We start from the raw sequence: 25,783 nt of genomic DNA on the forward strand, positions 1-25,783 counted from the left end.
TGCCCACTATACTTCCCAGCCCTCCCACAGTGGTATTCCGCCTACACAGTATACTCATCCATCCCTACACAACCCCTGCTCCCAACCCCTTACCTCATGGTTCATAGCTCATACACCTGTAATAGACCTAGATGCAAGATGTGCCCTACATCCTCCCACCACCACCTACTCCAGTCCGATCACAAACATCTAACCCATTAAAGGCAGGGCTACCTGTGAAACAAGTCATGTGATCTACAAGCTAAGCTGCAACCACTGTGCACTATGTGGGCATGACAACCAACAAGCTGTCTGTCTGATGAATGGCCACTGACAAACTGTGGCCAAGAAACAAGTGGACCATCTGGTTACTGAGCACACTGCCCAATGTGACCTCATTCATTTCAATGACTGCTTCACAGCCTGTGCCATATGGACGCTTCCCTCCAACACCAGCTTTTCTGAATCGCATTTGTGGGAACTTTTCCTGCAATATATACTATGTTCCCTTAAAACTCCTGGTCTCAACCTTCGTTAGTCATTGTCTTCACCCATCCAGCCTCCCTGTTCCTGTTCCAGCACTATACAGCCCTCATTCCACCATCACACCCAGCCTTTTTGTTTCTCTTCTTTTCAACTGCCCCCTCTCCCCTGCCCTCTGTCTAGCCTCCTGACTGCACATAGCTGCCCTACCCTCTCCACCTCGTCCCTGCGTGCTCCCCAGCAGCACTGCATTGTCCGCCACCTCTACCCTATCCTACTACCCCACCCCTCCCCACTCCAGCCTCCTCCTTACCCTACCCAGTCACCACGCCCATCACGCACTGGTGCAGCTGCTCACCGTATGACTACAGTTGCCTTAGACTGCAGTCGTGTGTGTGTGTGTGTGTGTGTGTGTGTGTGTGTGTGTGTGTGTGTGTTTTGTCTATTTTTGACGAAGGCCTTACGGGCTGAAAGCTTTATTTGTAAATGTCTTTTTTTTGGGCTATCTGCAACTCAATATATCTGCTATATGGCGAGTGGCCACTTTCCATTTCATAATATTGTTATGTTCCATTGTTTGAAACAAATTACGAATTCATTTGTTAGACCATGAAGGTAATTTTGGGTAAAAGACTTGTGCAGTCACAAATTTTTGTACAGTAATAGAAGGGAGTGTAAAGAATAACACTAAAAATCCTACCTGGTGGGGTGTGAGTTAGGGGGGGGGGGGCGGCATTTAAAGACAATTTTTTAGATTTTTCTTAACTGTCTTGAAAAATGTGGCTTCCAGCACAAATTTTCCTCGGCACAAAATTAAACTTCATTAAATTTCCTCCAAAAAAAGTCCTCTTATTCTTTTCTCTGGAACTAATAGGTCTCGTGGTGCAAGGGTTGGAAAAATAGCAGATTACTAAAAATAGTGTTCTGAACGTACTGAATTAATGTATATTGTTAAATAATGTGGTTAAGAGCAAATATTAAATGTTTGTACGACATCTAAGTGCAGCACAATCATATTAAGGGATAAATTGTGTTCTGGGGGTGTGACAGGGTGGAGGTTAGAAGCATGAGGGATGGTACGTTGCCATATTGTGGTTATGCCCTTCCCTCATTCAAAGGTCTAAACAAAGAGTGAGCAGGTAACTTCCCATTCTCTACCACACTATGTCATAGAAAGCAAATCACGGTATTTCAGAAAGTTATACCAACTCTTCTGCAGCTTGCCTTATGAATCACTGGCGACACAGTGTGCAGGCCTGCCCGGGGTTGTTTATGTCCCAAAAAGATCATTTACACTACCTGGAATACAGACTGAATTACTATAATATTAATGCAAAAAATGCATATGGACAGAATATTAGTTAATCTCTGTGCACTTATCTACACTGCTACAGGGAAATTAATTCTGAGTCATACTATATGGCAGCTGTAGCACCCTTCCGGGAAAGGCAACTTTCCCCACTATGAGTGCTGCTCAGTTTTCAGTTTACAGAGAGTATACCTCCCTAGCTTTTCCTGTCCAGTTGTCTCCTGTGAGTAGACAAAGGTAACTTCATTGATCTCATGTTTATATAGTGCAGTTGTTTTCAGTTCATTAAGTATTTATTTGCATTTGTTGAATGAGCTATTATGTAAAAAAAATTCAATGGCTGAAGCAGTCAACTGTCTACCACATTGAAGAGTCTGTCCCAAGTGTAACATGCTGTCAATACGTATTTGACAATACTTCATAGTCACCAATATCAATGGCTAGAATACTTTCCACTGTTTGAGAGTACTAAATGCATCATCACAGCCTCAGTTCTCCCAACATCAGAAGAGGCCCAGATTCTTAAATTGGCTCCCTCAGTAACAGAAGTAGGTAACCTAGGTGTCATGGAGCTTCAGATATTTCAATACATGTCAAGCAATGCATTATAGCAGATTACTCTTCTAGATTTAAATGTGATCAATCCTATTCCATCATACATATTGGCACCCACTTTGCAAGATATACTGTGGATATGTGGTAAATTGCTCCACTAAGTGCAGCCCACTCCACAAGTACTGGCAATTTCTGAGTGGAAGAGATTTATGCAGTCTATCTGTAAAACAACTGACAGTGAGAAAATTGCAGTATCTTTCTGGTCATTGATTAATTCAGCACCAAGTGACTATAACAAGGTTACATGGCTTTTCAACATGCTGTCAATGACAAGCAGCAACAAGAAGCCACTGCATCAATCAAATACCTTTCCCACTAACACTACATAGGTCACTGACAACATCGCACTTGCAAATTAAGCACTCTTCAGTCACTGTTTATTGGAATGTATTTTACATTAAGCTCACTTGACAACTGCAAGTAAGTTCTTACTTAAACTGAAAATAACCCCACCATATGAACACAAGCTTCATGAAGGTGGTTTTACTTTCACAAGAGAACTGGACAGAAAATACTGGGAAGATATAGCCTGTCTGTAAACTGAAAAATGTGATCAGTGCTTGGGTGAAGGAAGTCACTTTTCCTGGAAGGACGCGACAACTGTCTTACAGGATGACTAATAACTTCCCCAGTTGCAGTGTAGAACAATGTGCAGAGATTTATGTAGATTCTGTCTACATGCTTTTCTTGCATATGTACTATTAGCAAATCATATCCATATTGTAGTGTTAATGTTCTTTCTGGAAAATAAACACCTTCAAGCTTTTTTGCACAGTGTGTCGCAAGTCATTCTGGCTTGAAGACAGTTGTTTGTTCTTTTGGTACCTTGGAGAGCCGCTAAATGAATGTTCCTGCTTCCAGAAAGTACTATGTGACTTGAAAAACATATTACAAGCATAACCAGTTCCCGCACATTCATTGTCGCAGTATGCTTCTGTAATTGTCTTGATAGCAAAAGTTTGTCATGGAATGGAGGACAATTTGACAGATGAAGAAACTCTGAGGCTGCTTGTAAAATCTGTTTCTGAAATTGATGGTGACAGTAGTTCTGAAATGTATGGTAATCTGTTTGAATCCTTCTCATAAGCAGGAGCCACACAAAGAAGGGAGTGCAGCAGTCACTGTAGCCTAACTTGAATGAGTTACTACAGTTCTACTGCATGTACAGGGTGAGGCAGTGAAACGGCACGATTTCGATAGTGGTTGTCGGGCGCGGAGGGGGGTTGCGAGAGTGGGGGAAGTGACCTTGGGCGTCTAGAGTGGTGGAAGTTTCAGTAGCCATGGAGCGTTGGTCGAGTGCGCAACGTGCATATGCCGTAAAGGCATATTACAAAAACGCGGATAGTGTGGTTGGTGCTCAACGCGCCTTTCGTCGTGAATTCAACCTGCCGCCACGGGCTCCCGTGCCATCAAGGAAAGCCATTCTCCTTTGGGTTAAAACCTTTGAAGCTACTGCTAGCACAACAAAGAAAAGAGGCGGCAGCACAAAAACAATCCGGACACCCGAGAACATTAAACATGTGCGCGAAGCGTTGGGACGAAGTCCGCGAGACGGCACAGCGCAGAACTTGGTCTCAGCAATCGATCAGTAAGACGGATTTTGAAGAGTGACCTTCACTATCATCCATACAAAATTCAGGTAGTGCAAGCCCTTAAACGTAATGACTACAATAACCGTATACGCTTTTGCCAGTCAATGCTTAACGTTATTGAACGAAATGAAGAAAGAGTGCATAACTTATGGATGAGTGATGAAGCCCACTTTCATCTTAGTGGGTACGTAAATAAGCAAAACTTCAGATATTGGTCCTCAGATAACCCACACAAACTTCATGAAAAACCTCTCCATTCTGAAAAAGTAACAGTCTGGTGCGCAATGTCATCTCGTGGAATCGTGGGGCCCTATTTTTTTTAAGATGAAGATGGCAACACAGTGACGGTAAACTCTGGACGTTATGCTGACATGTTGACCATTTTTGGTCTGCCTGGAATTGATCGACATGATCCAGATGCTGAAACACTCTTCCAGCAAGATGGTGCAACAAGCCATACTGCTAATGTCTCAATGGAATTGCTCAGACTTGCATTTCCACGACGTCTAATCAGCAGGAATGGCTATTTCCCCTGGCCTGCCCGTTCACCAGATCTGACGGCACCAGACTTTTTTCTTTGGGGCTACCTCAAGTGCAAAGTCTTCCAGGAAAATCCACCAAGAACAAAAGAAGACCTGAAGGAGCGAATTCGACAGGAAATTAACAACATTCCAGTACAGATGCTACGAAACGTCATGGGACAATTTCATCTCAGGCTTAGACAATGTGTGCAAAACCAAGGACGACACCTCACTGACACCATATTTAAAAAATGATTGTTTTTAAGTTAAATCTTTAATTTCCACTCTTGTACTAGAGATCCATGTTCAACTATTATGACTTTACTTGTAAATAAATCTTTGGTGGTTTTACAAAATCGTGCCGTTTCACTGCCTCACCCTGTAGGTGTGGTACAAACATTTAATATTTGTTCTTAACCCACATTTTTAACAATATATATAAATTATATATCATTAAAATACTATATTTAGTAATATGAGATTTTGTCATCCCCTGCAATACAGAAATTATTGGTGCTAGACAAAAAATTAATAAAATCTTTTTGTTAGAAATATAATGTAGTTTAATTTTGTACTGGGAAACATTTTCACTAGATGCCACAGTTTTCAAGATAGTGAAACAACAAAGAAAATCTAAGAAAGTGACCTTTACAAACCCACCCCACCCCACACTCACACTCCACTGGTCAGGATTTTTAGTATGTTCTTCATTAAACTCCCCCTACTACTTGACAAAAATTTGTGACTACACAAACTTTTTTCCCCCCGTTGACATTTTCCGGTCTTTGTTGACTGTGCTATAAGACCTGATAACCTGGGTGTGGAATTTAAGCTCACAACTGAATCTGAAATAATGTTTTTGGATTAAAAATATGAGGACATATTTTTTAATTTTTATTTTACAAGAAAAGTAAATGCAATACGCATAGGATAACTGCTGAAACACTCACGATTAGTTTGTCACTTTTCAGTATGATCATGATCATTGACCACAGCTTGTTCCTGCCTTGAAACAAGAGCATGTACCTCTGAGCAATAAACACTGTGATATTACTTCCTCAGTCACTGGTACAAAGAATTTTTCATGGTCTGTGCATCTTCAAAGTGATGCCCCCAATTAGCTTCTTTGGATGGGGTGAACAAACTTAAGTCTTATGGTGCATGGTCTCTTTAAGAATTGATAAGGATTGAAACTGAAATAATGAATTAAAATTTGTCCAAGGCCAGGACTTGAACAAAGGTCTCGTGTTTACTAGGCAGACATGCTGAAAGAGAAACTGTGCTGAAGGTATGAATTGAAGTTTGCGTTAGGGAGGGCATTGGACTAGGGTAATCCATGCAGCTGTGTCAGTCACAATGCAACAGTGATGTAGTGGTTAGCACACTTGTCTTGTAAGCAGAAGACCCAGGCTCAAGTCCTGGTCTTGGCACAAAATTTAATTCATTACTTCAGCTTCTATACTTACAAAAGATAAATTTGAGACTCATGTGTTTCCACCAAAATGTAATTCCATCTCTTTAATTTGGTCTATCAACATTCCTGTTATCCAGACTGCACAAGCCTTGAGGTAGCCCAGTTTTTCAATAATAGCCATCACATTGTTTTTACTCATGAATAACTGGCGACATAATTCATGTGACGTTATGCTGCGGGTGTCACAGATGATTTGGTCGACACACTGGACAGAACTGCAATCACTGGCCAGCTGCACTGCATCATATCCGCCAACTGTGTTTGCACCCTCAGCTTCTCTACAACGATGAATCCATCATCAAACAGTGCTGACATCCACTATTGCAAATCCAAATACCGTGAGCCTTTGTGAATGCAACTGGGCATTTCACCTCCTTCAATGAGGAATTCAATCACAGAATGCCACTGAACACTGTCTTATACGTATGGTGGTGTCAGTAATTTTCTAAACTTTACAGTGCTGTCATCTACTCATGTATGATGCTGTTACTGAAGTGGGATGCAGGAGGAGATGTGTGAAAGTACAACAAATTCGTGATGACTATACAAGCAACTTAGGAGAAAACAACAGGAGCCATTACTTTATGACTGGAACTGGTAATTACATAGAGGATGATCATGAACCAGTGCAAAAAGTTCACTTCTTTAAGTTAAATTTCATAAAGTTTAATTCCAGAGCATGTTAATTATACGATTAAGTGAATGTAAGTCTGTCGAGTTAGTATGATTCAGTAAACTAGATGGCACTGTAGTTTGTGGTTTCAAATAAAATGTTCATTTTTGAAAAGCACTAGTCCCCTTGCAGTTAAAAAGTGTTGAGATAGCAAAGCAAGCAGGCAGACAGTGCTTCCCAAATTCACATTAAATGAAGAAGTTCATTTAATACAACTATAACTCTGTTTCTCATGAAACCTGACAAAAACTTTATAGTTTGCAACATACGAGGGTTGAAACTTAAATAGTGGCAACTATTTATTCACAACCAATACAGAAGAGTTACATGTTTGCACCTGTTACTGTCCTTCAAAGTAGTCGCCAGCATTGTGCAGAACCACATTGCCAGCAATGTGGAAGGCGTAGTATACCATTAGCAGAGCCTGTTCTGTTGATGGTGCAAATGGAGAGGTCTACTGCCTGTCGAATCTCTGGAACAGTTCTGAAGCGAATGCCACAAACTGGTTCCTTCATCTTCGGAACCATATCACAGTCACAAGGACTTAAGTCCAGGGAGTATGGTGGATGGTACAGTATTTCCCAGTCCTATCGACTGAATAGAGGAGCCACAGCTAGTGCTGTATGCTCCCCAGGATTGTCATGCTAAATGACGGGTGGGTTGTGCAGAAAGTGTCGCTGCTTCTTTCGCAAAGCTGGTTGCAGGTGATGCTCCAAAAATGAACAGTAATACTGTGCATTTACAGTCTGCAGTGGAGGAATGTAATGCGTTAAGATAACAATATTATAGTCGCACAAGAGAATCACCATAACTTTAGACTGCTCCATTCACGCCATCAACAGAACAGGCTCTGCTAACAGTATACTGCGCCTTCCACATCGCTGGCAATGGGTTCTACACAATGCTGGTGACTACTTTGAAGGACAGTAACAGGTGCCAACATGTAACTCTTTTGTATCAGTTGTGAATAAATAGTTGCCACCCCCGTAAAATGCTTCATGAAAAAAACCAAGTCGAACATTGACATCTAAAAATTGTCACTTTCGATTGTGTGGATGTCTACCTTTCAGAACATAAGATGACCAACTTCTGTGTACAGTGTCTCCACATGAAGTCCTCACTCCAACTTCTCCCAGCATGAATGAAGTGTGCACTCTGAGGTCTCATACGATAATTATTTTATTTTTTATTTATTTTTTCATCCACAAACAACAACTCTTGTCCAATCCTTCCATTCTTTGTGTTCCCCCACTCCCAAAGTTATTTAGTCTGCCACTGACTGTTGCTTTTACTGTCTCTCTTCTAGCAATGTCATCATCAATGACATAACTAAATACAATATAAAATTTACAATTTTGGGCCTACTGGCCAATTTACATAAATGATGCTTTACATAAAGTGCACTAAAATGCACATGAACCTGTTGTTATACAATTTGTAAATATTCAAATATTTATTATACAATGTTACATTAATAGTTTTCAAAATTGCTGAGTTAGTGCTTTTGTAAATAGTAAATTAAACCACAAGAAATAACATTATGAGAAGGAAAACTACTACACACCATACAGAGGAGGTGCTGAGTTGCAGATAGGCACAACAAAAGACTGTCACAAATAATGCTTTCGGCCAGCAAGGCAGTCATCAAAAATGGACAACAGACATACAAAAACACTCTCAAGCAAACACAACTCACACACACATGACCACAGTCTCTGGCAACCGAAGCCACAGTGATGAGTAGCAACTTTCATTTTCATAATATTATTTCTTGTGGTTTAATTTACTATTTACAAAAGAGCTCACTCCATCCTGGGTAAACCACAAGAAATGATATCCATAAATTATTACTAGACGTTAACAAAAGAAAGCTGCACAAGTTTTACTTTTACATAATGGATAAGGGGTAAAGATAATGTAGTTCCCATTTTTGCAAGCTGTGGTGTAGCCGAGTGGAATTTCCATCTCACTGTTGAGAACTTTGAATCTTAAGTCTAGCTGTTTATGTAAAATCTCAATATGCGTATGTGTAGTTTTCCTCCCCGTACCAAAGATAGGTAGAAATTTTAGGCCACCTTAGCATACATGCACTGCTAAGCACTTTCTGCCCCAGCTCAGTAAATAACACAGCACTTAACCTTCTGCTGGACATTACTGTTTCCATTCATACACCCTCACGGAACTTTTCAAAGCCTTTCCAGCACAGAAACTACTTTGCTCGCCACACTAAGCTCATTCTAACTGGACTGGTGGTGCTCACAGCTAAGTGACACTGAGTAACATATGTGCACAACTTGCTACACTGGAATTCCACAGTACGCTTAAAGTCAATGCAGATGTTTGTTCTGGTAAATCCTCTCACAGATCAAACTTTCTGAGAGAACACTGCAACACTGTGCAGCACTTAGATTTCAAACTTGATGTTTCCCAAATGTGGCCCATATTGTGAAACATACTATCATCAATTAAAAGTAATACCTCCATGTAACTTTAAAATGAGGGCAACTGTCACCAAAATTCTGTGCGTTGAATAAGAAGTCTTCCATTCAGATTGTTAAAGTCCTCCACTGAAAAGTCACAACCAGTTTTGCATTCTTAAAATGCATCATCAGATGATCTGTATAATGGAGCAATGTCATATTTACTTTTTCAGAATATCCAATTTTAAAAAATAAGTGATAATAATCACATAAGGCTGCCAAGAATAGCACGCTTACATTATCTTGTAAATCATTGTAGCACACAAGAAAAATACTTACACCCAAGTTTCTTCATTCATCACAAAAACAATAAAAATAAGTAACTAGCTGCAAAGTGGTGGTCCAAGTTAAAATGATTGGTTCTGAAAAGCTGTCTATAAAATGAGGGTACGTCTCATTAACAATGCATTGCTTAGAACATAGCCAGTGTCACTATTAAGTCGTTTTCATACAGTCTCATTTCAACTGCTTCCTTCATCAGAGTCCTACTAGTCTGATGTGAGAGCAAGAATACTCATTTGTTCAAACAAAACCTTTGCTTATTTAACAGGGTGTGCTCGGGCACCATTGATTTTTTGAGATTCCTGTTTTTAAGCTACTGCTGATGCTCAATACAATGACCAGCTGCAGTCCATATAGTGGCCCACATAACTTTTGCCACACTTGTGAGGAATATTATAAATCTGTAGCACTCTCAGGTCAAGATTATCTTTAATGGCTTGCAACATTTCTTTTACTTTCTCGAGTGGCTGCGGACTTGTCTGATTCCTTGCCCCTTTGGGACTCTATCTATCTTACTAATGCTTGCACCATGTGTGTTGGTCCTCATGGCTTGGTTGAAAAGTGTCAGCCCTTGGTTTCCTTGACAGCTTTGTCTTAATATCATGAACAGAATATCCTTTTCCTCCAAACTCCATCACCAGATGATTAATCTTTGAGCTGAGGTGGTCCTTGTCCATTATAGTACTGGCTCTGTGTATTAGTGTTTTCAGCATAGTTCTCTTCTGAGCTGAATGGTGAAAGCTATGCACAATGAGATACAGGTCAGTATGCACACGTTTTATATACACAGAGCGGCAGAGTCATGCTTCTGATTTTCAACTGACCAACTCATATAAGGAAGGCCACTTCAAGTTTCTTCTCAACCTCCACTGTAAATCTTATGTTTGGACGTACACCACTCATGTGATTGATGAATTGCTGCAGTGTCTAACAGCCATATGGCAAGATTACAATTGTATCATCAACATTTCTGAAGAAGCAGGATGGATATAACAGAGCACTATTCAATGCTTATTCTTCAAAATCCTCAAAGAAAAAAGACAGCTATGGATGGTGACAGTGGTGAACCTGTGGCTGCCCCATTAATTATTTCATAATAATTTTGATTGTAGGAAAAAAAATTGATTGTCGAGGTATACTGAAATACTTATTTTAAACTTTTCCGGGAGAACCGAGTCACCGACAGTTTTAATGTGTCTTCCACTGGTACCTTCATAGAAAGGGAGACCACATCGAAGCTGACCAGGAATTAACTTGGGCCTATCCTCTTCTACCTTATGAGATTGATAAACATGTGTGATTTCTTAATGTGATGTCACAGAGTCTGACAATAGGTGGCAATAATTTAGTTAAATACTTTACCAGCCTATATGAAGAAGAGCTTATAGCACTAACAATTGGTCTCAGTGGTATGGCATCTTTGCATATTTTAGGCAGAGTGTACAGCCAGAGTAGCCTAGGAATATTTGTTATTTTTACTGTTCGTGGTAAGGGTAAGTTTATGCTCACATGTGTGTTTTTTGTGTATTTTAAGTACGTGGCCTTCATGGTCAAAGGGCCCACTGGGAAAATGTTGTAGACTGTGTAGATATAGAACTAACTGCCCCCTGATATTCTTTCTCTGCATATTAGATTCATAAATATCCCTTCTATCTCAGACACTATTCTTGATTCAGTCTCCAAACTACTTAACCTGTTTAAGAATACCTTTTATTTGCAACCCACATCCTGTAGGTCCTTAAACACAGGCTGTCTTTGTACCACATAATAAGAATGATGGTTAGAGTTTAAAATCCCATTATCACCATTTGCTACTTCTGACATTAATAATTTTGTTCTCAAATATGCATGTTTTAAAAGCTCATATATTGGTTCCATTTGTGGATGAGAATATCCAGAAATACAGTATTACTTACTTTAAAGTAAGCCCAAGTGCTTTGCATGGCACAAACTCTGTGGTTATACAGGATGGCAGCACCCATGTGTGATCCAGAAAGGAACTATTGTCAAGATCAAGGTTAAAATTAAGGAGACTGCATGGCATCAATGTTGATAGAAGGATTTCTCCTCGAATCTCATCACTTAAAATTGAGCCAGTGGTGTACACACCTGCTGCTGCATGATGACGAACCTAATAAACAGAAGATAATCATTTGTGCACATTATATCATAGTAACTTCATTTACAGCTGTATGACAATGATTAAAATACAATTGTACAGGTCCATTCAATAAAATGCATAGATTTATCAGGATATTGCTGCCACAGTCAACAATTTACCAACAGTTCATGAAATGTTTGCCTAATGTCTCCCATGAGTGTCTTCAAAGCCTGCTTGTGACAATCAAGCACAAAATTATCACAACCGATGTCATCAATGAAGCCCTTTTATATCAATGTAGACGAAAGAGAAAGTTATTAGTATAATTTACTTACAATAAGTTCAACAGGAACATGTAGGCACTTCCTGACTAGACATACACGGATCAGGAGTCTCAGCTTACCAACTGGAGTTGTTACTTTCTTTGAGTTTCTTACTTCATTTACTGATGACACATAAGAGTAGGGAGCACTAGAAGAAAAAAGAAAGGAGCTTTTATTGGTGGAAATAACTGTAACTATAAAGGGTACTGATAGCACATGAGATCTGGCACAAATTTGTTGAAACGAACGAACTATAAAGAGGGAAACTGAAAATGAGAATGGCATTTTGACAATGTTGTTGTTGTTGTTGTGGTCTTCAGTCCTGAGACTGGTTTGATGCAGCTCTCCATGCTACTCTATCCTGTGCAAGCTTCTTCATCTCCCAGTACATACTGCAACCTACATCCTTCTGAATCTGCTAAGTGTATTCATCTCTTGGTCTCCCTCTACGATTTTTACCATCCACACTGCCCTCCAATGCAAAATTTGTGTCCCTTGATGCCTCAGAACACGTCCTACCAACCAGTCCCGTCTTCTTGTCAAGTTGTGCCACAAACCCCTCTTCTCCCCAATTCTATTCAATACCTCCTCATTAGTTATATGATCTACCCATCTAACTTCAGCATTCTACTGTAGCACCACATTTCGAAAGCTTCTATTCTCTTCTTGTCCAAACTATTTATTGTCCACGTTTCACTTCCATACATGGCTACACTCAATACAAATACTATCAGAAACAACTTCCTGACACTTAAATCTAAACTCGATGTTAACAAATTTCTCTTCTTCAGAAACGCTTTCCTTGCCATTGCCAGTCTACATTTTATATCTCCTCTACTTTGACCATCATGAGTTATTTTGCTCCCCAAATAGCAAAGCTCCTTTACTACTTTAAGGTGTTTTTTTAAGGGTACAAAACTGCTATGGTCATTAGCGCCCGGTCCGCGACTTAGGAAACAGTCAAAAACCGAAAAGGAAATCAGCAGCAATTGCAACAAAAGTCATAAAATTGGAGAAACTAAAAGCAGAAGGAAGGCTTAAAAATCCTCTACAGAAAGGGGTTGGTTGTCCCCAAAAAAAGCTTCAAATGACTGACATCATTTCACTGGCACTAATAAATTCGAGAACGCGATCGGCTGAGCACGTGTCATCTGCTAAAATCGACGATATATCAGGCGACAGCTGTAGACGGGAGCATAACGGATTAAAATAGGGGCACTCAATTAAAAGGTGTCTTACAGTCCACAGCTGAGAGCAATGGGGACAGAGTGGGGGAGGATCGCTGCTTAAAAGATGTCGATGGCTAAAAAGACAGTGCCCTATCCGGAGTCTAGTTAAAATTACCTCCTCCCGACGACGCATTCGGGAGGAAGAGGTCCAAGCACAAGGAAGAGCTTTCACGACCCGCAATTTATTATTGGGAAGTGTCGACCAATGTGCGTGCCATAAAAGAGTAACATGACGACATAAAACGCTCCGTAGATCGGCGACGGGAATCGATTGAATAGCTGGCCGGAGAAGAGAGACTGCAGCCTTGGCCGCAATATCGGCCGCCTGATTTCCACAGATACCAACGTGTCCCGGGAGCCAGAGGAACGCCACCGAGACGCCCCCCAAGTGGAGCAAGCGCAGACAGTCCTGAATCCGGTGGACCAGAGGGTGCACAGGGTAAAGAGCTTGGAGACTGAAGAAAGAGAGCTGAGAGAATCTGAGCAGATAACGTACTGTATCCGCTGATGGCAGCGGATGTAGTGGACAGCCTGGAGAACAGCGTAAAGCACCGCAGTATAGACCGAACACTGGTAGGGAAGCCGAAAGTGATTTGGCGTGTCACCAACAACATAGGCACTCGCTACACCTAACGATGTTTTCGAGCCATCGGTGTAAATAAATGTGGCTTCCGTCATTTGTGCACATAGAGTAGCAAATGCCCGACGATAAACAAGTGAAGGGGTACCATCCTTGGGAAATCGACAAAGGTCACGGAGCAGGCAGATCTGGGGACAGAGCCAAGGTGGTGCTGTACCCCAAGTTGTCAAGAAGGTTTTAGGAAAGCGGAAGGAAAGAGAATGGAGCAGTTGACGGAAGCGGACTCCCGGTGGTAGTAGGGAGGAGGGGTGGCCTGCATACCCTACATCAAAGGAGGCATCGAAAAAAATGTCATGGGCTGGATTAGCAGGCATGGAAGACAGATGGCTAGCATAACGACTCAGAAGGACTGCTCATCGATTGGACAGCGGAGGTTCAGCAGTCTCAGCATAAAGGCTTTCCAGAGGGCTGGTGTAAAAAGCTCCAGACACTAAACGTAATCCACGGTGGTGGATAGAGTCGAGACGCCGAAGAATAGACGGCCGAGCAGAGGAGTAGACTATGCTTCCATAGTCCAATTTCGAGAGCACTAAGGCGCGATAGAGGCGGAGAAGGACCACTCGGTCCGCTCCCCAGGAGGTACCATTCAGGACACAGGACCGGCATAGTTTTCTGTCAAACATAAGACCCAAGAGTTTAGCGACGTCTGAAAACGGAAGGTTGACAGGTCCTAGATGTAAGGAGGGTGGAAGAAACTCCTTACGTCGCCAAAAATTAACACAAACGGTCTTACTGGGAGAAAAACGGAAGCCGGTTTCGATGCTCCAAGAGTGGAGGCGATCGAGACATCCTTGAAGACGTCGTTCAAGAAGGCTGGTCCGTTGAGAGCTGTAGTAGATCGCAAAATAGTCCACAAAGAGGGAGCCCGAGACATCAGGAAGGAGACACTCCATAACTGGATTTATGGCAATGGCAAACAGTACAACACTCAGCACAGAGCCCTGGGGTACCCCGTTTTCTTGGGAGAAAGTACGGGAGAGAGTAGTGTTCACCCGCACCCTAAATGTGCGCTCTGCCATAAATTCGCGAAGAAAAAGGGGCAGCCGATCTCGAAAGCCCCAAGCCAGGTATCGTATGCTCTCTCCAGATCAAAAAATATTGCTACTGTTTGGCGTTTCCGGAGAAAATTGTTCATGATACAAGTGGAGAGAGCAACAAGATGGTCAACTGCAGAACGATGCTTTCGGAATCCGCATTGGGCAGGTGTTAAAAGACTGCGGGATTCCAGCCACCAAGCTAAACGGTAATTCACCATACACTCCAAAACCTTACAGACACTACTCGCGAGAGAAATGGGGCGATAGCTAGAGGGGAGATGTTTGTCCTTTCCAGGTTTCGGAATAGGAACGACGACAGCTTCCCGCCATCGTCTGGGAAAAGTACTGTTGGTCCAAATTCGATTATAAAGGCGAAGGAGGTAACGCAGACTATGGGTTGATAAATGCAGCAACATTTGGACATGGATACCATCCGGTCCTGGGGCAGAGGAGTGAGAAGAAGAGAGCGCATGTTGGAGTTCCTGCATGGAGAAAACAGTATTGTAGCTTTCGCGATTTGGAGAGGACAAAGCAAGAGGTCGCACTTCCGCTGCACGTTTCTTTGGGAGAAACGCTGGCGGGTAATTTGAAGAGCTCGAAATCTCAGCAAAGTGCTGACCCAATGAGTTAGAAATTGCGACGGGGTCCACTAATGTATCATGCGCGACAGTGAGCCCAGAGACCGGGGAGAAACTAGGCGCACCTGAGAACCGTCGAAGCCGACTCCAAACTTCCGAGGAGGGAGTGAAGGTGTTAAATGAGCTAATAAAGAATTTCCAGCTTGCCTTCTTGCTATCGCGGATGACACGACAGCATCGCACACGGAACTGCTTATAGCGGATACAGTTGGCCAAAGTAGGATGGTGGCGGAAAACGCGAAGAGCACGTCGCCGCTCACGTATTGCGTCACGGCATGCCTTGTTCCACCAAGGAACTGGGGGGCGCCGGGGCAATTCGGAGGTGCGTGGTATTGAACGTTCCGCAGCTATAAGAATAACGTCAGTAATATGTGTGACCTCATTGTCGACGCTGGGAAAGTGACGGTCATCGAATGTCGCTAGAGACGAAAAAAGTGTCCAATCTGCTTGGGCAAATTTCCAGCGTCGCGGGCACATACATGGCAGTTGAGGCTGCAGTCTAAGGACACATGGAAAGTGGTCACTCGAGTGTGTGTCATCAAGGGCGAACCATTCGAAGTGCCGAGCCAGCGGAACAGTACCGACCGCAAGGTCCAAATGAGATAAATTTGTCGTGGAGGCAGGCAAAAATGTAGGGACCCCAGTGTTGAGGCAAACTAGATCCACTTGGTGGAAGACGTCTAGCAATAATGAGCCACGTGGACAAGGATGTGGAGATCCCCAAAGCGGGTGGTGGGCATAGAAGTCCCCAACCAGCAAATAGGGGCGTGGAAGCTGACCAAGAAGATGAAGGAGATCAGCTCGTGCCATTGGTGTGGACGATGGAATGTATACAGTACAAAGAGAGAACGTGTATCCAGAAAGGGAAAGACGGACGGCGACAGCTTGGAAGGAAGTGTTTAAGTGGATTGGGTGATAATGGAGAGTATCATGGAGAAGAATCATGAGTCCTCCATGGGCTGGAGTGCCTTCAACAGAGGGGAGATCATATCGGACAGACTGAAAATGAGGGAGAACAAAGCGGTCATGGGGACACAGCTTTGTTTCCTGAAGACAGAAGATGACCGGCAAGTAGAATCATAAGAGGATCGACAATTCATCCCGATTGGCTCGAATGCCGTGGATATTCCAGTGGATAATGGACATAGGGTGAACAGAAAATGGAGGAATGTGACCAAGGTTGCTGTCAACTCAACGACTGCTCAGAGCTTGTGACCGACAGCATGGAATGGCATTCAGCTGAAGGCAGAAGATCCTGATCCATAGGTTGTTCAGGAGCAGCTCCTGCCATCAGCGATCGGCCGGTTGATCGGCCACAAGCAGTGCGCCTCGGCGACACAGAAGACGGCCGAGGGCGATTTCCGCCAGGTGGTGCTGTAGATGGGACACGCCTTGGCGGAGAAAGAGATGAACTGGGTTTCTTTGTAGTCTTCTTGGAATTATTATGTTTAGATGAAGGAGAAACCGATGGTTGTGAAGTTGGGGTACGTAAAAAATCTTCACGAGTATGCTCTTTTTTCGAAGTCTTGGTGTCTGACTTTTGGGCTCGAGATTTAGCAGAACCCGATGAAGGGTGAGCCATAGAGTGGGCAGGCAAAAGTGGTGAGGTTGAACGGGCAATCTTTGCGCTGGCCGATCTGACGACCGTGGCACTAAAGGTGAGGTTGCAAGTCTGTGTGGCCGCCTCCTTTGTTGGCCGAGGAGAAGCAAGGACAGTGCTGTATTTTCCTGTCTGAGGCACGGTGGGCTGTCGACACCTTTTCCTTCACTCTGATTTCCTGGATGAGCTTTTCGTCCTTAAAAACGGGGCAATCTCGAGAGGAAGCAGCGTGGTCACCCATACAGTTGATGCAGCGAGGGGATGGAGGTGGACAAGCACCCTCATGGGCATCCTTACCACACATAACGCATTTGGCCGGATTGGAACAGGACTGGCTGGTGTGATTGAACCGCTGACACCAATAGCAACGCGTAGGGTTTGGGACGTAAGGGCAAACGGAAATTATCTCATAGCCTGCTTTGATTTTCGATGGAAGTTGAACTTTGTCAAATGTCAAGAAGACAGTGCGGGTTGGAATGATGTTCGTGTCAACCCTTTTCATAACTCTATGAACAGCCGTTACGCCCTGGTCAGACAGGTAGTGCTGAATTTCTTCATCAGACAATCCATCGAGGGAGCGTGTATAAACGACTCCACGCGAGGAATTTAAAGTGCGGTGCGCTTCAACCCGGACAGGGAAGGTGTGGAGCAGTGAAGTACGCAGCAATTTTTGTGCCTGGAGGGCACTGACTGTTTCTAACAACAAGGTGCCATTCCGTAATCTGGAACAAGACTTTACAGGACCTGCAATTGCGTCGACACCTTTCTGAATAATGAAAGGGTTAACCGTGGAGAAGTCGTGACCTTCGTCAGACCGAGAAACAACAAGGAACTGTGGCAACGATGGAAGAACCGTCTGTGGCTGAGACTCAGTGAACTTACGCTTGTGAGCAGAAATAGTGGAAGGTGAGGAAACCATTGCGGAAGAATCCCCCATAATTACCGGCATCTCCGATGGCGTGCTCCTCCCTTGTGTGGGCCCTCTCTGAGGGCACTCCCGCCTTAGGTGATTGTTCACACCTCAGGTCACACCTCCCGACAAACGGACGGAGGGACCAATCGGCACTTTCGGAAGGTATCAGCTCAGGTAATCACCCCTCCCTGGGCCTGGCCGTTACCAGGGGGTACGTACGTGTCCTACCTGTCTACCTGGGGCGGGGAATTACGCGTTACCCCGTCACCGGCTACGCACAAAAATGCGTGGGTCGGTCTTCAGACATGCACAGGAAGGAAGAAAGAGAAAGGGAAAGGAAAGAAGAGAGGTCTCAAACTCCGCAGCGGAGAAAAGGGTGAAGAGAAGAGGTAAGGAAAAGGGAAGGACAAAGGAAGGAAGAACACATACAAGCAAAGAAGGTGAAGAATGCGTTACATTTTCGAGCATCCGTCTCCGGATGTAGGCACAAACCATACTCCCAGATGGGGAGAAAGGGAAGGAAAGAGCCAGAGGTGAGGGGAGGAGGGGCGAAGATGGGGGATGAGGAAGGATGCGGAAAGGGAAGGTATGCAGCCCGGAAAGGAAGGAAGGCCACATTAGCTCGGGGTCCCGTGCTCGCTATGCACGTATCCACAAAAGAGTTGTGGACCACCTGGGGGGACTACTTTAAGTGTCTCATTTCCTAATCTAATTCCCTCAGCATCACCCCACTTAATTCAACTACATTCCATTATCCTCGTTTTGCTTTTGTTGATGTCCATCTTATACCCTCCTTTCAAGACACTGTCCATTCCGTTCAACTGATCTTCCAAGTCCTTTGCTGTCTCTGACAGAATTACAATGTCATCGGCGAACCTCAAAGTTTTTATTTCTCCATGGATTTTAATACCTACTCTGAATTTTTCTTTTGTTTCCTTTACTGCTTGCTCAATATGCAGACTGAATAACATCGGGAACAGGCTACAACCCTGTCTCACTCCCTTTCCAACCACTGCTTCCCTTTCTTGTCCCTCGACTCTTATAACTGCCATCTTTTTTCTGTACAAACTGTAAATAGCCTTTCGCTCCCTGTATTTTACCCCTGCCACCTTTAGAATTTGAAAGAGAGTATTCCAGTCAACATTGTCAAAAGCTTTCTCTAAACAAGTGCACATGTATTGTTTCCACAAAAAGTTGAGTGTTATGTACTTTAAGATTTTGAAACTGCAGTTTTTTTTATTGGTAAATAAATTAACAAACAAATTATAGATAATACTCAAGAAAGTAAAATGTGACGAAAAGCCTATGAAAAGTGTCTTAAAGCTTTGAAACTAATTTATTAGCTAAAATTTTGTGAGGTATTACCAGTTCATTTGCACAATGGTCACTACTTAACTCACAGGAGAAATTGTGAGGGACAGAAACACACACCATAGCTAAGGACAGGAAAATTTCATGAAAATGGTAATGAAAATAATAATAATAATAATATTTAGATCACATAACATCAACAGTTACGAAGAAAGTAAATTGGAAAAAGAAAACACTACATGGCAAGCACCCGTATCATCTAACACAGCCACACATCGATCAAGATGCATCCAACATGTGGCTAAGAAAAGGCAATATATACAGTGAGACGGAAGGATTCATGATTGCAATACAGGATCAAACAATAAACACCAGATATTACAGCAATCATATTATTAAAGATCCCAATACCACAACAGATAAATGCAGACTTTGCAAACAACAAATAGAAACAGTAGATCACATCACAAGCGGATGTACAATACTAGCAAATACAGAATACCCCAGAAGACATGACAATGTAGCAAAAATAATACATCAACAGCTTGCCTTACAACAAAAAACTTATAAAACAACATGTTCCCACATACAAGTATGCACCACAAAATGTACTGGAGAACGATGAATACAAATTATACTGGAACAGAACCATTATAACAGATAAAACAACACCACATAACAAACCTGACATCATACTCACCAATAAAAAGAAGAAATTAACACAACTAATCGAAATATCCATACCCAATACAACGAATATACAAAAGAAAACAGGAGAAAAAATTGAAAAATACATCCAACTGGCTGAGGAAGTCAAGGACATGTGGCATCAGGATAAAGTTGACATTATACCAATTATACTATCAACTACAGGAGTCATACCACACAATATCCACCAGTACATCAACACAAAACTGCTACATCCAGACTTATATATACAACTACAGAAATCTGTAATTATTGACACTTGTTCAATTACCCGAAAGTTCCTAAATGCAATGTAACATATACCGTACAGTTAAAAGGAAGTCACGCTTTATCAAGGTCCGCGTCACCTTCCATTTTTGTCCCTCGACTCTTATAACTGCCATCTTTTTTCTGTACAAACTGTAAATAGCCTTTCGCTCCCTGTATTTTACCCCTGCCACCTTTAGAATTTGAAAGAGAGTATTCCAGTCAACATTGTCAAAAGCTTTCTCTAAACAAGTGCACATGTATTGTTTCCACAAAAAGTTGAGTGTTATGTACTTTAAGATTTTGAAACTGCAGTTTTTTTTATTGGTAAATAAATTAACAAACAAATTATAGATAATACTCAAGAAAGTAAAATGTGACGAAAAGCCTATGAAAAGTGTCTTAAAGCTTTGAAACTAATTTATTAGCTAAAATTTTGTGAGGTATTACCAGTTCATTTGCACAATGGTCACTACTTAACTCACAGGAGAAATTGTGAGGGACAGAAACACACACCATAGCTAAGGACAGGAAAATTTCATGAAAATGGTAATGAAAATAATAATAATAATAATATTTAGATCACATAACATCAACAGTTACGAAGAAAGTAAATTGGAAAAAGAAAACACTACATGGCAAGCACCCGTATCATCTAACACAGCCACACATCGATCAAGATGCATCCAACATGTGGCTAAGAAAAGGCAATATATACAGTGAGACGGAAGGATTCATGATTGCAATACAGGATCAAACAATAAACACCAGATATTACAGCAATCATATTATTAAAGATCCCAATACCACAACAGATAAATGCAGACTTTGCAAACAACAAATAGAAACAGTAGATCACATCACAAGCGGATGTACAATACTAGCAAATACAGAATACCCCAGAAGACATGACAATGTAGCAAAAATAATACATCAACAGCTTGCCTTACAACAAAAAACTTATAAAACAACATGTTCCCACATACAAGTATGCACCACAAAATGTACTGGAGAACGATGAATACAAATTATACTGGAACAGAACCATTATAACAGATAAAACAACACCACATAACAAACCTGACATCATACTCACCAATAAAAAGAAGAAATTAACACAACTAATCGAAATATCCATACCCAATACAACGAATATACAAAAGAAAACAGGAGAAAAAATTGAAAAATACATCCAACTGGCTGAGGAAGTCAAGGACATGTGGCATCAGGATAAAGTTGACATTATACCAATTATACTATCAACTACAGGAGTCATACCACACAATATCCACCAGTACATCAACACAAAACTGCTACATCCAGACTTATATATACAACTACAGAAATCTGTAATTATTGACACTTGTTCAATTACCCGAAAGTTCCTAAATGCAATGTAACATATACCGTACAGTTAAAAGGAAGTCACGCTTTATCAAGGTCCGCGTCACCTTCCATTTTTAACCATACATAAAGTCTGAGACAAGAAAGAAATAATAATAATACAGAATGATTAGTTTTTAGAAAACAACACGAAATCAGTGATTTTTTTTAAAAAAATTGCAACATTTTAAATTTTCCCTTACAAAAGCTGTTATAAACATGAGGACAGCAGTTTACTAATTGCATAACTGGATTTTGTCTTCATTTTTCCTCTCAGCTGTAGTTCATATATAACTGTAACACGACAGTTCATTTCTCGTGTAATGAACTACAATGTGATGTCAAAAGAAAATATCTTCTGACAATTCCATTCCAGTAACAGTTTTAATCAGCAATGTCACACTTTATGACACTTTTGCACAACAAATTGTACAAAAAAGATACATTTTGAAGAAATCTTCAATGTGGTGCATCAATTAAATTACTTACTTCCCTAATACACAAGAATAAATACAAATACCACCAAATACAGCACTTCAGTTCTGCAAACATGAGTCTCCTTGGTTCACTTCTATGAGCCAATCACAACACAAGATATGTGATGACATACAAACATCAGAGTTGTCCCGACAAATGTAAGAATTTGAATCAAGCTGCATGAGTAGTGTAGCTGACATCTGAAATCACATTCATTGGTTCTGCCAGTTCACAAGAGCTTATCACTTTTAACACAGCTCAGACCATGGTCTACACAACAGATCAAGTAATCACAAACTGTATTCACGAAGTAGTAAAAGTAATACTGAGTAAATTCTCAAATAAGCATCCTCAGTGATCTATTTTACCCCCACCCCCCCGCGCACACACACACACAATGTTTGCATGACTTTTCTGTCCTATGATACAATTTGCTGATAGAAACAAACTGAGAAAGTACCATGTGGAGTTACATGTTTATGAAACTCAAGTGCCATATTTGGTGTTTTTCATATTTATATTTGTGTACTACAAAATAGGCACTTAAATTGATGTATCATATTAATCGCTCCCAACTGCCTTGTTTTTAGCATGATTTGTTTTGCAAAATTATCAGGGAAGCTGCAGTTTCTGAATAAAACTATTACCTCTACTCCAAATTGAAAAGATTCCTTCATTACTGGGGGTAAAGGTTTGTTTGATGATGAAACCAGGAAACTGCTGAATAACATGATGGAACACACACTTCAGGTAACAACTTTTATGCAGGTCTGTGTTCACAGCCTTAGGTTCTTGTCTCAACCATGAGATTATAATGATCTTCTTCTTCATCTTCCGGTCCTTAATATTCTATGTAGTCAGATTTGTTATATGTGTTGAGGCAATGTCACTGGTAAGTGGAGGTTACAAATTCTTCAAGATGCCACCACTACCTCCACAACAGACTGCCTGCAGCTTGAATAAATTTATGTTAGAATGTTATGTAACTGTTTGTGTAGCATGTATCTGACGTGGTATGCATACCAGTCCAGTATTTACCTAGCCAGATGCAGGAAACTGTCTAAACACCACATCCAGGCTGGCCGCTCATTAGCCCTCATCGTTAGGGGCAGACTCACCTCCTTATACCCCAGAAATCGCACTTTAACATGTTCAGCTCATGGGATAATAATGACGAATTCTGTTATTGCCAACATGGTAAAAAGCATACAGGGAATGACAGGCGCCATGCATGCAGATTTTCTAAACAGATAAAAATTCCTTCACAATTTAGTAGAAAAGCAACTTTGCACAACAGCAGGAAATATGGAAGTTGTGAAATATCTCATATTACGCTAAAGACAAATATATGAATGCATGTTCTTGAGCAGCATGTTCAATAACTCATATGCAATGCAAATATTTCGGACCTTGTATCTGCAAACAGGCCACAACTTGTCAACAATGTCAGTATAGTGGTTAGTGAACATAGCAATGATCATTAAGTCAATAAACTGATTAAAAAAAACTCAAAGAATTTGTATGCTGGAAACACCAAATAAGCAGTTTTTAGCATTCAACTTGGACAACTACTGGAATTCATTTAGTTCCACTGTCAAACATAAAGGAATCATGGGCAACATTTAAACAGATTATAAATCACATGCTGGAGAATTAAGTGCCAAGTAAATGGATTAACGATGGAAAAGGGCCACCAGTTGTTTAATAACAACATTCAAAATATTCTGAGGAAACAAAGACTGTTGCACTCTTGGTCCAAAAAAGAACGCATAAATTTTGACAGAAAAAAGTTAGTAGAAATTCGTGCACCTGTAAGAGATTGAAGCAGGAAGCATGCAACAACTTTCACCATCATATGTTAGTGACAGATCTTGCTCAGTACCAGAGAAAGTTCTGGTCCCACGTAAAATCGCTGATCAATGATGGTAAAGAGCTTGTTAAGCATACAGGAAATGACAGGCGCCATGCACGCAGATTTTCTAAACAGATAAAAATTCCTTCACAATTTAGTAGAACAGCACTTTGCACAACAGCAGGAAATGTGGAAGTTGTGAAATATCTCATATTACACTAAAGACAAATATATGAAGGGAACTTCATAGCAAACATAAACATAGCCAAAGCCTTGCACACAAACAAAAATTACACGAAGCGAAATGTAGTGTGAGGAGCGCTATGTGAGAGATGTTCAATGAATTCATAAGTAAAGTTCTATGCACAGACTTGGCAGAAAATCCTAAGAAATGTTGGTCTTATGTCAAAGAGGTAGGTGGATCAAGACAAAATGTCCAGACACTCTGTAATGAAACAGAGGATGACAGACTAAAGGCTGAAATACTAAATGTCTTTTTCCAAAGCTGTTTCACAGAGGAAGACTGTGCTGTAGTTCCTTCTCTAGATTGTCGCACAGATGACAAAATGGTAGATATCGAAACAGATCACAGAGGGATGGAAAAACAATTAAAATTGATCAAAAGAGGAAAGGCCACTGGATCTGATGGGATACCAGTTCGATTTTACACAGAGTACGCGAAGGAACTTGCCCCCCTTCTTGCAGCGGTGTACCGTAGGTCTCTAGAAGAGCGTAGCATTACAAAAGACTGGGAAAGGGCACAGGTCATCCCCGTTTTCAAGAAGGGGCGTCGAACAGATGTGTAGAACTATGGATCTATATCTCTAACGTCCATCAGTTGTAGAATTTTGGAACACGTATTATATTTGACTATAATGACTTTTCTGGAGACTAGAAATCTACTCTGTAGGAATCAGCAAGGGTTTCAAAAAAGACGATCGTGTGATACCCAACTTGTACTATTCGTCCATGAGACTCAGAGGGCCATAGACACGGATTCCCAGGTAGATGCCGTGTTTATTGACTTCCGCAAGGTGTTTGATACAGTTCCCCACAGTTGTTTAATGAACAAAGTAAGAGCATATGGACTATCAGACCAATTGTGTGATTGGATTGAAGAGTTCCTAGATAACAGAACGCAGCATGTCATTCTCAATGGAGAGAAGTCTTCCGAAGTAAGAGTGATTTCAGGTGTGCTGCAGGGGAGTCTCGTAGGACCGTTGCTATTCACTATATATATATATATATATGACCTTGTGGATAACATCGGAAGTTCACTGAGGCTTTTTGCAGATGACACTGTAGTATATCAAAAGGTTTTAACAATGGAAAATTGTACTGAAATGCAGGAGGATCTGCAACGAATTGACATATGGTGCAGGGAATGGCATTTGAATCTCAATGTAGACAAGTGTAATGTGCTGCGAATACATAGAAAAAAAGATCCTTTATCATTTAGCTACACTATATCAGGTCAGCAACTGGAAGCAGTTAATTCTGTAAATTATCTGGGAGTAAGCATTAGGAGTGATCTAAAATGGAATGACCATATAAAATTAATCGTCGGTAAAGCAGATGCCAGACTGAGATTCACTGGACGAATCCTAAGGAAATGCCCTCCGAAAACAAAGGAAGTAGGTTACAATACACTTGTTCGCCCACTGCTTGAATACTGCTCACTGGTGTGGGACCCGTACCAGATAGGGTTGATAGAAGAGAGAGAGAAGATCCAACGGAGTGCAGCGCACTTCATTACGGGATCATTTAGTAATCGCGAAAGCGTTACAGAGATGATAGATAAACTCCAGTGGATGACTCTGAAAGAGAGATGCTCAGTAGCTTGGTATAGGCTTTTGTTGAAGTTTCAAGAACATACCTTCACCGAGGAGTCTAGCAGTATATTGCTCCCTCCTATGT

The 25,783-nt window shown here is 41.4% G+C and overlaps 1 protein-coding gene across 5 annotated transcripts in view; it reads right to left on the bottom strand.

Annotated features, from left to right (window-relative positions):
* The window catches only part of LOC126162628 (uncharacterized), a 105,053-nt gene that overhangs the window by 72,223 nt on the left and 7,047 nt on the right, over positions 1–25,783 (bottom strand). For all 5 annotated transcript variants that reach the window (XM_049919254.1, XM_049919253.1, XM_049919252.1 and 2 more), the window contains exons 3-4: positions 11,845–11,980; positions 11,325–11,539 (exon numbers count right to left, since the gene is read on the bottom strand). In XM_049919254.1, the coding sequence (XP_049775211.1) occupies positions 11,325–11,539; positions 11,845–11,980 (351 nt within the window). The remainder of the gene's footprint in view (positions 1–11,324; positions 11,540–11,844; positions 11,981–25,783) is intronic.

This window comes from Schistocerca cancellata, chromosome 2 (genome assembly GCF_023864275.1).
Source record: "Schistocerca cancellata isolate TAMUIC-IGC-003103 chromosome 2, iqSchCanc2.1, whole genome shotgun sequence".
In the NCBI taxonomy this organism is placed as follows: domain Eukaryota; kingdom Metazoa; phylum Arthropoda; class Insecta; order Orthoptera; family Acrididae; genus Schistocerca; species Schistocerca cancellata.